The 13171-nt window shown below is 42.2% G+C and overlaps 1 protein-coding gene and 1 long non-coding RNA gene across 3 annotated transcripts in view; one reads left to right on the top strand and one right to left on the bottom strand.

Annotated features, from left to right (window-relative positions):
• LOC137240609 (uncharacterized) overlaps positions 1–13171 on the top strand; it is a 518840-nt gene that overhangs the window by 174380 nt on the left and 331289 nt on the right. The gene's annotated exons all lie outside the window — the stretch shown is intronic.
• LOC137242610 (cytoplasmic dynein 2 heavy chain 1-like) overlaps positions 4540–13171 on the bottom strand; it is a 64368-nt gene continuing 55736 nt past the window's right edge. For both annotated transcript variants that reach the window (XM_067769880.1, XM_067769881.1), the window contains 5 exons: positions 8124–8257; positions 7723–8040; positions 7303–7664; positions 4890–5056; positions 4540–4816 (listed from right to left, as the gene is read on the bottom strand). In XM_067769880.1, the coding sequence (XP_067625981.1) occupies positions 4982–5056; positions 7303–7664; positions 7723–8040; positions 8124–8148 (780 nt within the window). In that variant the 5' untranslated portion in view covers positions 8149–8257 and the 3' untranslated portion in view covers positions 4540–4816; positions 4890–4981. The remainder of the gene's footprint in view (positions 4817–4889; positions 5057–7302; positions 7665–7722; positions 8041–8123; positions 8258–13171) is intronic.

Here is a 13171-nt window from a genome sequence, read left to right as displayed (position 1 = left end):
CTACAACCCTACCCATGCAGTTCACTCTATGCCCCGTGTAGCTTGTAAATCGTCTGTCTGTTTTTAATAATCTAAAATTCGGTTTTATAGTGCGAAGAGTTTTATAATTAATAATGGCGCATGGGGCACACGTATCAAGCTCCATCTGTATTTGCTTTCCATCGATATTTACGTGAAGCATTTTTCTGTCTACTGCTTTACATACATTAATGCTGTTCAGCTGCTGAACTGGTTCGAGCTCATCCTCTGAAATCTGATCTAGTTTTGCCTTGCACACTTTTGCAATGTGGTCCAATTTTCCACACGAAAAACATTTGGAGCTACTGAATTTGCAGTCTTTTCTGCTGTGTTGGCCCCCACATCCGTAACAATTTGCGGATTTTTCTTTTGGCTTCTTGGTCAACTTTTCAGCATTTGCATTTCTTTTTGTTTTGACTGGCTCGTATCCCAGTTTAAACGTTGGTTCACTTGGTTGTTCCCACTCTGTACACTTCAGATCTGTTGTTGCACTTTGTGTTAGTTCGATTGTGTGCGCAATTTCTTATGCCTCAGTAAAATTATTTGGTTTTTATACTCAGTTGAGCAGAGCTCACAGAGTATATTAACTTTGATTGCATAACGGTTGGTTGTACAGGTATAAAGGAATCGAGATAGATATAGACTTCCATATATCAAAATCATCAGAATCGAAAAAAAATTCAATTGAGCCATGTCCGTCCGTCCGTCCGTCCGTCTGTCCGTTAACACGATAACTTGAGTAAATTTTGAGGTATCTTAATGAAATTTGGTATGTAGGTTCCTGGGCACTCATCTCAGATCGCTATTTAAAATGGACGATATCGCACAATAACCACGCCCACTTTTTCGATATCGAAAAAGTGCGATAATTCATTACCAAATACGCATTAAGCGATGAAACTTGGTAGGTGAGTTGAGCTTATGACGCAGAATAGAAAACTAGTAAAATTTTGGACAATGGGCGTGGCACCTCCCACTTTTAAATGAAGGTAATTTAGAAGTTTTGCAAGCTGTAATTTGGCAGTCGTTGAAGATATCATGATGAAATTTGGCAGGAACGTTACTCTTATTACTTTATGTCTGCTTAATAAAAATTAGCAAAATCGAAGAACGACCACGCCCACTTTTAAAAATTTTTTTTTTAAAATTCAAATTTTAAAAGAAAAGTTAATATCTTTACAGCATATAAGTAAATTATGCCAACATTCAACTCCAGTAATGATATGGTGCAACAAAATACAAAAATAAAAGAAAATTTCAAAATGGGCGTGGCTCCGCCCTTTTTCATTTAATTTGTCTAGGATGCTTTTAATGCCATAAGTCGAACAAAAATTAACCAATCCTTGTGAAATTTGGTAGAGGCTTAGCTCCTAGGACGATAACTGTTTTCTGTGAAAAAGGGCGAAATCGGTTGAAGCCACGCTCAGTTTTTATACACAGCCCGTCGTCTGTCCTTCCGCTCGGCCGTTAACACGATAACTTGAGCAAAAATCGATATATCTTTACTAAACTCAGTTGAACTCACTTTCTATTGGTGTAAAAAATGGCCGAAATCCGACTATGACCACGCCCACTTTTTCGATATCGAAAATTACGAAAAATGAAAAAAATGCCATAATTATATACCAAATACAAAAAAAGCAATGAAACAAGGTAATTTTATTTGTCTATTGACGCAAAATATAACTTTAGAAAAAAAATTGGTAAAATGGGTGTGACACCTACCATATTAAGTAGAAGAAAATAAAAAAGTTTTGCAGGGCGAAATCAAAAGCCCTTGGAATCTTGGAAGGAATACTGTACGTGGTATTACATATATAAATAAATTAGCGGTACCCGACAGATGATGTTCTGGATCACCCTGGTCTACATTTAGGTAGATATCTCGAAAACGCCTTCACATATACAACTAAGGGCCACTCCCTTTTAAAACCCTCATTAATACCTTTAATTTGATACCCATATCGTACAGACACATTCTAGAGTCACCCCTGGTGCACGTTTATGGCGATATCTCGAAAAGGCGTCCACATATAGAACTAAGGCCCACTCCTTTTTAAAATACTCATTAACACCTTTCATTTGATACCCATATCGTACAAACAAATTCTAGAGTCATCCCTGGTCCACCTTCATGTCGATATCTCGAAAAGGCGTCCACCTATAGAACTAAGGCCCACGCCTTTTTAAAATACTCATTAACACCTTTCATTTGATACCCATATCGTACAAAAACATTCTAGTCACCCCTGGCCCACCTTTATGGCGATATCTCGAAAAGGCATCCACCTATAGAACTAAGGCCCACTCCCTTTTAAAATACTCATTAACACCTATCATTTGATACCCATATCGTATAAACAAATTCTAGAGTCACCCCTGGTCCACCTTTATGTCGATATCTCGAAAAGGCGTCCACCTATAGAACTAAGGCCCACGCCCTTTTAAAATACTCATTAACACCTTTCATTTGATACCCATATCGCACAAACAAATTGTAGAGTCACCCCTGGTCCACCTTTATGGCAATATCTCGAAAAGGCGTCCACCTATAGAACTAAGGCCCACACCCTTTTAAAATACTCATTAACACCTTTCATTTGACACCCATATCGTACACAAAAATTCTAGAGTCACCCCTGGCCCACCTTTATGGCGATATCTCGAAAGGGCATCCACCTATAGATCTAAGGCCCACTCCCTTTTAAAATACTCATTAACACCTTTCATTTGATACCCATATCGTACAAACAAATTCTAGAGTCACCCTGGTCTACCTTTATGGAGATATCTCGAAAAGGCGTCCACCTATAGAACTAAGACCCACGCCCTTTTAAAATACTCATTAACACCTTTCATTTGATACCCATATCGTACAAACAAATTCTAGAGTAACCCCTGGTCCACCTTTATGGCAATATCTCGAAAAGGTGTCCACCTATAGAACTAAGGCCCACACCCTTTTAAAATACTCATTAACACCTTTCATTTGATACCCATATTGTACAAACGCATTCTAGAGTCAACCCAGGTCCACTTTTATAACGATATTCCGAAATGCGTCCACCTATAGAACTTAGGCCCACTCCCTTTTAAAATACTCATTAACACCTTTCATTTGATACCCATATAGTACCAACAAATTCTATAGTCACCCCTGGTCCACGTTTATGGCGATATCTCGAAAAGGCGTCCACATATAGAACTAAGGCCCACGCCCTCTTAAAATACTCATTAACGCCTTTCATTTGATACTCATACCGTACAAACAAATTCTAGAGTCACCCCTGGTCCATCTTTATGGCGATATCTCGAAAAGGCGTACATCTATAGAACTTAGACCCACGCTCTTTTAAAATACTCATTAATACCTTTCATTTGATACCCATATCGTACAAAATAAATTCTAGAGTCACCCCTGGTCCACCTTTATGGCGATATCTCGAAAAGACGTCCACCTATAGAACTTAGGCCCACTCCCTTTTAAAATTATCATTAACACATTTCATTTGATACCCATATCGTACAAACAAATTCTCGAGTCAGGCCTGGTCCACCTTTATGGCGATATCCCTAAATAGCGTCCATCTATAGATCTATGGCCCACTTCCTCTTAAAATACTCTTTAATACCTTCCATTTGATACACATGTCATACAAACACATTCCAGGGTTACCCTAGGTTCCTTTTACAATATGGTGATTTCCCTTACTTTGTCTCCACAGCTCTCAACTGAGTATGTAATGTTTCGTTACACCCGAACTTAGCCTTCCTTACATGTTTACTTATAACCTCATTGCAAATATAGCGTGACTCCACGCCATATAGTAACTGCTCTGTTAACATCCTATCCAAAAAGTCGCCATATTCACAATATGCAGCGCCCTTTTTTAAACGAAGTGCGTACTCGGCAATCGATTCGCCTTTTTCTTGCTTACTTTGTCTAAATTTGATACTTTCAGCATACTTGTTCCGTGAGCCATCAAAATGGCGAATTAACACGGTTTTTATTTCATTGTATTTCAGCGAGTCAGGCGTCTTTGGGCTAACAAGTATTTTTAGTGCGGCGTTCAGCTCTGCCCCCATATGCACGAGTACGAATTTGTGTTGTTCCTCTTCTGGAACTTTGCTCAGCTGTAAGGCCCAATCTACGCGTGTGAAAAAATCCTGCACTGAGGATTTGTCTTCAGGACTTGTATTCTGCAATACTAAACGGTGGCGGTTTGGTTGCTGCCCGCTGATTTGCATTTGCCCTAGCACTGTGGGACGCCCCCTCTACAGCCACGCGAATTGCCCCTGCCAATGCATCCATCACCCTCTTCAAATCTTCCGGTGTGAGGCTCATCTTTTTAATCCCACTTTGACACCACTTTTGTATATGTATATTTACTTAGTTTATTTAATATGAGTGAATATGAACATTTCAATATAAAATGTGTTGAGTTAATACTGAAGAATAAAAAAGAACAAAAAAGAATAAGCAAAAACAGAGTTGCCAAAATGATAGTAAATTAATTTAGTGTGTGGCGTTACCACTTCGTTTCATACATAACAACATGGAATCATACGATCACCAATTGTGTTGTGAAATGTTGAAATTTGTTATAGGCGACGTGCATAACTCATAAATTTTGAATCATGCATTGCAGATGAATGCAACTCTGAGGGTACATTGTAACCGAGATTCTCAAATTCGCGTACGTCTTGGCAGAATGTAACCAATTTAGGATTGAATGTGACTCTCATTAGTTGTCGCCCGTCCTTTTCGAATTTGACCACAGGTTGAACTTCGCGTAGTCTGAAAAAAGAAATAAGATGAAATTGTAGTAGCTGGTATTCAAATAGATTTAGACTAAGAAAATATTAATCACTTCAAATCTCCACTTTTGACGGATGTGGAGCACTGACCACACCACATCTCGAAGTTTGTGCGTAGCAATGATTCGGTCTCTTCTTTGATTTCTTACACTGCTTTGATTATCTTGTCGTAACCATGACGACCGCTGATCAAATGACTTACTTTCTCAATTTCATTTATCTATGAGGGAAAAAATAAGTCCACATTATTAAGTGACGGCAAGTCGATTGCGGTCGCCTTGGTGTAGTGGTAGCGTGCTCCGCCTACCACACCGATGCTCCTGGGCTCACGCCCCGGACAAGGCAAGATCAAAATTTAAAAAACAAGTTTTTCAATTAGAATAAAGTTTTTCTTAGCGGGGTCGCCCCTCAGAAGTGATGTGGCAAACACTCCGAGTGTATTTCTGCCCTGAAAAGCTTCTCAGTGAAAACTCATCTGCCTTGCAGATGCCGTTCGAAGTCGGCATAAAATATGTAGGTCCCGTCCCGCCAATTTGTACGAAAAATTAAAAGGAGCACGACGCAAGCTGGAAGAGAAGCTAAGCCCGAATTCTCTTCGGAGGTTAGCGCGCCTTACATTTATTTATTAAATCGATTGTATGAGATCAGGTCGATAGAAGATTCACCAGGTCGTCACTCACATCGATAAGGCCCTTGACTTTAGTATTCAGTCTTTCGTACAATAGAGCCCTACCTGCAGGTATTCTTTTTATTCTTCTTACAGCGGTAAAGATACTACCCGAACGGTTTAGGATAGAAGAAGAAGAGCTTGTTTGGGTATATAAACCTTCCGTCGACTGGCGATTTTTGTGGTAAAATTGTTTGACATAAATTATATAAGCCAGCATCCCATACTCCCACAGTTTGGCCTAACCTTTCTTTCTTCTCAGTAGGCGTTCCTCATCCTTCCACGCATCACGATATTGCTCTCGTACACGACGCATTGATACTCTCGTACGTAGCACAGCGATTTAAGTAGCCCGATGAAAACCGATGGCGTATGCAGTGGAAATCCTTAGTGAGTGAGAATAGCGCTCCTACATCTAGGCGGGATCGTCTGGTCGAATATTACACACAGTGAGTTGGTATGTGAGATGGGTCATCGTCTTGCTTGTTTGGTGTGCATCTTCTCGATGGCAGACTTTCCTTGCGGCTCTGCATATGAATATCTTGGCTGCCACACGCTAATGATCCTGGTCGACAACAGGACAGCTCAGTTGTTTGGTTAAATTTTTGGCTGACAGCTGCTACTATGACAATATTTCGAGCCGCGACGAGGTTGATCAACCACAGTCCATTAGGAGAAGTCACATAATCGATTCTGGGATTTTTGCGACTGTAAGACCAGGAGCTTTACTTTTTGATCTTTGGTATGTTTTCCAGTTAACCATAAAAGGCGTCTACGTCGGCAGCCTCATCTGTTAAGTGTTATACTGTACTTACTCGCATTGCTGTGGATGGCGCAAGATGCTCGCTCATAGCGGCGAGGTATCTTACTCACCACAAAAGTAGCACCTTGGCTAGGCTTTGCGCTTCCTTTTTTATGGCCCCTATGGTAGACGTTGATTGTTTTTGTGTAATTCATACTTGGTGAACCCAGACTTCTCTCGTAAGAAGATGTTTGCATGAGTTAGAAGCTTCAACCTAGTCATATTAAATGGTTCCCGAGATTGTCGGACTATATACGGATCAACATGAATAAAGCTCCCCAAAACTTCGAAAAGCCTCCATTTCTTCTACAAGAAGATAAGGAAGAAGAAGATGACAACAATTAGCCAGAAATCGGCACCTTCCCTTGAAAGATTGCCATGTACCCGCCCAGTGGTTATCATCCTCTCATCCGGGCTGGATGTAAACTTTCGATTAAAGTCTAGATTCATGGTTAACAGACGCACATACTTTGGTGATACGGCTTACTCCGACTGCCTACCGATGTTCGTACTGCATCTTTCACCTGGTATTGACTATATTGCCCAGAGTCCACGAACGAAGACGTAAGCGTCGGAAATGATTATAACTGCGTGACAGGGTGTGATTGCCCAGTGTTACAACCACACCCTTCTATGATCAGTTCAGTATAGAATCAAACAAAAAGAAAAGGCCACCATCAAATAAAAGTGCTATATTTTGACAAGGACTCTTCAAAGTCTTGTATTAATGGAATTTTCGAAACACTGTAGCGTTTGGCCCCCAGCTATCTGTTTTGATACTGTCTTTTGGCTACACACAAAACTTTTATATACTTATCATCTAAGTGGAGCAGCATAGGCACGTTACCAATATGAAGAATTTTGTGATGTCAAAGTAAAGGCTCTTGTAGTCTTCGCCGCATTGCGTTGCCGACGGGGAGTCCGAGGCAGATCAATAGATGTAATGGAAACAATTGAAAGAGTTAAACCCAAATATAGAATTCTTTAAAATAATAACCTGATATTGTACAACTTTCAGCCAACGGCATTCATTGCAAATCACTGAGAGATGACCACTATCGGGTGCCATATTGGTGTCGGACATCGCTTTACGCAAATCTTGTAGCAAAATTTGATATGACTGTAGGAATTGTTCGCGTTCGATGGTCAAAAATTCGAGTACAGCTGGTCGCTGTATGAGCGTTTCATATTTGGAGAAAATGAATATGACCTGCCGTGGATTGCTCAGATGATTATGAAGTTGAGCTTTCAGCGCTGCTGGAATGCGTTCATCGATGGGTTGTAGTACTTGCTCAAAGTATTGTAAAGCCTTGTTCCATTTCGATTGACCCAATGAAGTTGTATCAACTATATTAATTTCTGCATACAGAAGAATGAGACTGGTAATAAAAGAAAAAGTAAATCTCTTTCCATTTACCTTTAAAAGGCGAACTTTCATAAAGCATCTGCTTTGTCTCCTCATCACCTAACAGTGTTACGATTTGCTTATAAAGATTTTTAATATTTTTTATTTCAGTAAGACGATCCTTGAAAAGATTTGGTACATGTGGTTCGCCAACCCAAGGATGTTGCGCATAATTTGGCCAAAAAAGACGTGTGAGTGAGTCACACAACTGTAACCATGAATCGGCGGTGTCAATGCATTGACTCATTAGGGTGCTCACATGATGAGAATTTAAATTCCATATATCTTCCATAAGTAGTTGCTCAACACAGATCTCTAGTAAGCGATTACCTGAAGAAAAAGAAGGAGATGTAATTAACTATAGCGTAGTTGAAAGAGTTGTGTATAAATATTTAAAATTCTTTAAAATATACCTATGATATCCAACAGATCGGCCATGTGTGCTTGCGGGTATTGATAAGGCAAACGCCATAACTCATCAAGGCTGTTGTGAGAACTGTCCAAAAATTCTTCAATGCTGGTGCTGGTGTTTCCGTGGTCAATGGAGCTGAAGAAAAACATTAACATCAAAAAACATTCAAATAAATTAAAAAGAATGGTGCCCTATGTAAAAGTCCATCCAACCACTACTTTGATGTACTTGCCCGACTGAAGACGACTACCAGATAAAAAAGGTCAATCATAGTTGGTTTCAGGGCTAAATAGGAGCTCCATCGGTAGCGCCTTATGTTGTTGTTGTTGTAGCGATATGGACACTTCCCTAAGGCCTTGGGAAGTGTTATCGATGTTGATGGTCCTTTGCCGGATGCAGATCCGGTACGTTTCGGTACCAAGCCCGATCATCTCGGGAACGATTTATTATGACCACATGTGCCAAAGGCCATACCGCCCTCCCACCCTCTAGATCTATGATGAGTTCAGGGTCGCCAGGGCCTCGGCTGTTAATGAAACGGGATTCGCCACGGATAGGTGAGGTTGAAAAGGGTTGCCCTACACAACCCCTCGAATCTATTTGGTCTTTTAGTCGCCCCTTACGACGGACAGCGCCTTATCCCCATGAGGAGTGGCAGGAAACAAGCGACCATCTAATATCCAATTGGTTGCTATATAAATCACGGGGTGTTTGAAGCGGTTGAGCATATGTTGTTTTCTGCGCTCCCCAGGAAAAGGCTTCAAATACTAGGAGTGACACGGATTTTCCGATCTCGAAGCAGCATTTAGAGTGGGAACTATACAAGTTCTAAAAGTTTGGACGAACTGAGCTTCGAAAGAGATCTTGGGAAAATGGCAGAGCTTACTATATACGTGTGTACCGATGGTTTCAAACTAACAGTGCCGATCCAGAAAAGAAGGTTCTACAAGCTGCCAGATCACTATAGTGTCATTCAGGCCGAGCCGTGAAAGAAGCAGCAGAAATCCTGGAGTAAGCGCGCTTAAGCTGCAGTCCGGAAAATATTTATATTGCTAGTTAGGCGGCCATTAAGACAATAGTCACACACCTTACTTCATCAAAAAGTGATCTGGAATGCAAACAAGCAGTACAGAGACTTCGCTTAGGCCGGATCAAACAGCTGCATTGGGTTCGCGGTTATAAAGGTATATAAAGTAGCGAAAAGGTCGATCAGTTGACAAAGGAGGATGCTGCACTCGATGAATCGACGGTAAACTTACCAGTACGCTTGCAAGAAATCAAAAGGAGACAAGAGCTGCGTATTGTCCATCAAGCAGGAAAGGCGAGGTAAGAAGCGCAGGGCTGCAAAAATTTTTAAATCATGCGCAAATCCGATAATATCACACACAAAATTGCTCAGAGAGAAGACTTAAATCTCATAATGGGCCTTCAATTGGACAATGCCTTCTGGCGTTACATGCATGTATATAAGGCATCTTCAGTAACAGCAGTTGTATGAAAGATCCATCAAACAACATGCCCGGCCTTGATCGAAAACATGCAACCAGATCAACCACACTGCGATAGATGGAAAGCCTCCAGTATTTAGATTTACTTACAATGCGAGCTCCCAACATTGGCTAGGTTCACTATCATGGCAGCTGAAAAACGGACTCCCCTCTGCTCGACTAAAAGCAAAAAAAGCTTGAGCTCCAGAACGAACGGAACGAAAAGACGATGCAAGCACTATCGCGAGAAGAGAGAATCAAGATGTATTTTGAAAAAGGAAAATGTACAGCTACTAGCCAACACGAATAGCGCGTTAAAATTTTCACAAACATTCGGCAAATGATGTAAGGTTTCAAGCCCGGAAGGAGGTCCTATAAGAACGAAAACTTTGGCCTGGAAACCGATATCTAGAACGTGCTAATATTTAAAAGAAAACATTTCTCTACTCTCTTAAATGGAGACAGCGATGAAGCACTCACAGGAGATGCTACACCTTAGCCGAAGGAATTAATGTTCAATTATTTAACAATGTAGTATTTGTATACTTTCTCACTGTTATGTATAATACTCAGCTGATGATTTTTATTCTGTAGCTGAGCAGTTTTAGATCTCGACGCTTAACAAACCTCCGCCTATCAACAACTCGGCAAAAGCAAAATCCGTGCGTCATGCGGGCCTCGTGTCGGTTGGGCGGGCTTTGGAAGGTATTAATACGTTGGGTTTATTATTATTATTACTTTTATCCCAACCGACCATGACCAAGTACCAAGCTATGTCCAGTTTAATGAGCCCCATAATTGGTGACGCTGATCGATTTCCAGTCACTCAAATACCGGGTAAAAAAAAATACTAATCGCGATATATTTCCGAAGATACTTAGACCGAGCTTCTTTTCCAATTCACGTCGTGCTACTTTTCAATTTTTCCTACAAATTGGCTGGACCTACACATTTTATGACGACTCCGAACGGCATCTCAAAACAGAAGATTTTTCGCTGAGTAGCTTTTCGTGCCAGAAGTAAACTCGAAGCGTTTGTACGTTCTTATCAAAAAATTGTGCTTCTTTTTATTTTGATGCTGCTCTGCTTTGGGATTGGACCCAGGATATTTGTCCTGCCTGGTAGGCTAGTACGCTACCGCTGCACCACGGCGGCCTCAAAATAGAAGTTTTTAAAACGGATGCATACACTTTTAAGCATAGTATGGGTCAACGAATGCATGTCTGCCGATTGAGCCAAGTGCTCATTGTCCAAGCAACAAGAGAGGCGACTCTGCTCATCGCTTCAACTATAACAGAAACAGTCTCCTGAGTATCGCAAGGTCTTGTCAAGCATATTGTGCGTAATTTTGATGTTGTTGTTGTTGTTGTAGCAATGCTCGACCCACCTAATAGCCGCGACCGATCACAGACCATAAGGAAAGGGGTGTTAGAGGCGTTGGTTCCACATTACAATTAAAGAGATGGTTGGTGTCATATGGGGACACATTGCAAGCGGGGCATACATTTTCTATGTCGGGGTTGATTCTGGATAGGTAAGAGTTTAACCTGTTACAGTATCCAGAACGAAGTTGAGCAAGAGTGACACGCGTTTCCCTGGGGAGTATGCGTTCCTCTTCCGCGAGTTCTGGATATTTTTCTTCAAGTACTGGATTCACCGGGCAATTCCCGACATAAAGGTCCGACGCCTGTCTATGGAGTTCACCAAGGACCTGCTTGTGTTTTTTCGCTTCATACGGCTGGGTTCTCAGGTGCCGTATTTCCTCAAAATGCTTACGGAGATGACTCCTTAGGCCCCTAGGCGGTGCTGGTTCGTCAATCAGATGTCTGTTGGGATGCCCAGGTTTCTGGGTATTCAACAGAAACTGTTTGGTCAGCATCTCATTTCTCTCCCTGATGGGGAGTATTCTCGCCTCATTATGCAAATGGTGTTCTGGGGACATAAGAAGACAGCCCGTGGCGATTCTGAGAGCAGTATTTTGGCAGGCCTGTAGTTTCTTCCAGTGGGTAGTTTTTAGGCTTGGCGACCATATGGGTGACGCGTAGCACGTAATCGGCTGGCTAATTGCTTTGTATGTGGTCATGAGCGTTTCTCTATCTTTTCCCCAGGTACTGCCAGCAAGGGATTTGAGGATTTTATTACGGCTCTGAATTCTCGGAACAATTGCGGTTGCGTGCGCACCAAAACGTAGATCCTGATCAAACGTCACACCCAAGATTTTGGGGTGTAGGACAGTCGGTAGCGTAGTGCCATCGACGTGGATGTTCAATATGGTCGACATTTGGGGCGTCCATGTTGTAAATAAGGTCGCGGAAGATTTAGTCGGTGACAATGCCAGGTTTCGCGAGGCGAAAAAACTGGAGAGATCAGGGAGATAGCCGTTTATTTTATTGCATAGCTCATCGATCTCTGGGCACCTGTGGCCATTATTGTGCAGTCATCGGCGTAGGAAACGATTGTGACTCCTTCCGGTGGTGAAGGTAGCTTAGATATGTAGAAATTAAACAAAAGTGGGGATAGGACACCACCCTGTGGCACCCCTTGTTTAATTCTCCTTGGTTTTGATGTTTGGTTTCTGAATTGCACCGATGCCTGCCGACCACCCAGATAATTTGCGGTCCACCTTTTAAGACATGGGGGAAGGGTTGACCCTTCCAGGTCTTGCAGTAATGAGCCATGGTTGACCGTATCAAAGGCTTTTGATAGGTCTAGCGCTACGAGTACTGTTCTATGGTGGGGGTATTGATTCAAACCGCAATTTATCTGGGTGCTAATGACATTTAGCGCGGAGGTAGTGCTATGGAGTTTTCTGAAGCCATGCTGATGAGGGGCTAGCTGCAAATGTGCTTGGAAATAAGGGAGCAAAATGGCTTCAAGCGTCTTTGCCACTGGCGATAGGAGAGATATCGGACGATATGACTCACCTACGTTAGCTGGTTTCCCAGGCTTTAGTAGCGGGACCATCTTGGCCATTTTCCATTTCTCGGGTATGGCAAAGGTGGAGAGAGACAGGTTGAAGACATGCGCTAAATATCTGAAACCCTCTTTCCCTAGGTTTTTAAGCATCGACATGGCTATGCCGGCTGGGCCCACTGCTTTGGATGGTTTAGCGCGACCAATGGCGTCCTCAACCTCTCTAGCGGTGATGGTGATTGGTGACGCGCTGAAATTGTGTTTATGTGCGTGTCTATTGGCTCTCCGTCTATCTTTGTCGACCGTAGGATGCATTATATATTGTCGGCAGAAAGCGCTCGCGCATTTTTTCGCATCCGACAGCACCTTATCGCCAAAGGCGATGGAAACTTTGTCTTTGTGCTTAGTCGGATTCGATAGGGACTTTACGGTGGACCAAAGTTTACCTACACCGGTAGAGAGGTTACAACCTCTTAGGTGCTCTTCCCATTTCGCCCGCTTGTGTTCGTCCACAAGCAATCTGATGCGTTGGTTTATATCCCTTATTTGGGGGTCGCCTGGTTTAAGCTGTCTTATAAGGTCGCGTTCCCTCGCTAAGCTCGCGGCCTCCGCCGGGAAGTGGGGCCGGATTTCGGGAATTCTCCCGGCG

The sequence above is a fragment of the Eurosta solidaginis genome, chromosome 2, assembly GCF_040869045.1.
Source record: "Eurosta solidaginis isolate ZX-2024a chromosome 2, ASM4086904v1, whole genome shotgun sequence".
NCBI lineage: Eukaryota > Metazoa > Arthropoda > Insecta > Diptera > Tephritidae > Eurosta > Eurosta solidaginis.
Note: the sequence above shows the minus strand (reverse complement) of the source record. Positions and strands in the feature narration are given on the sequence as shown.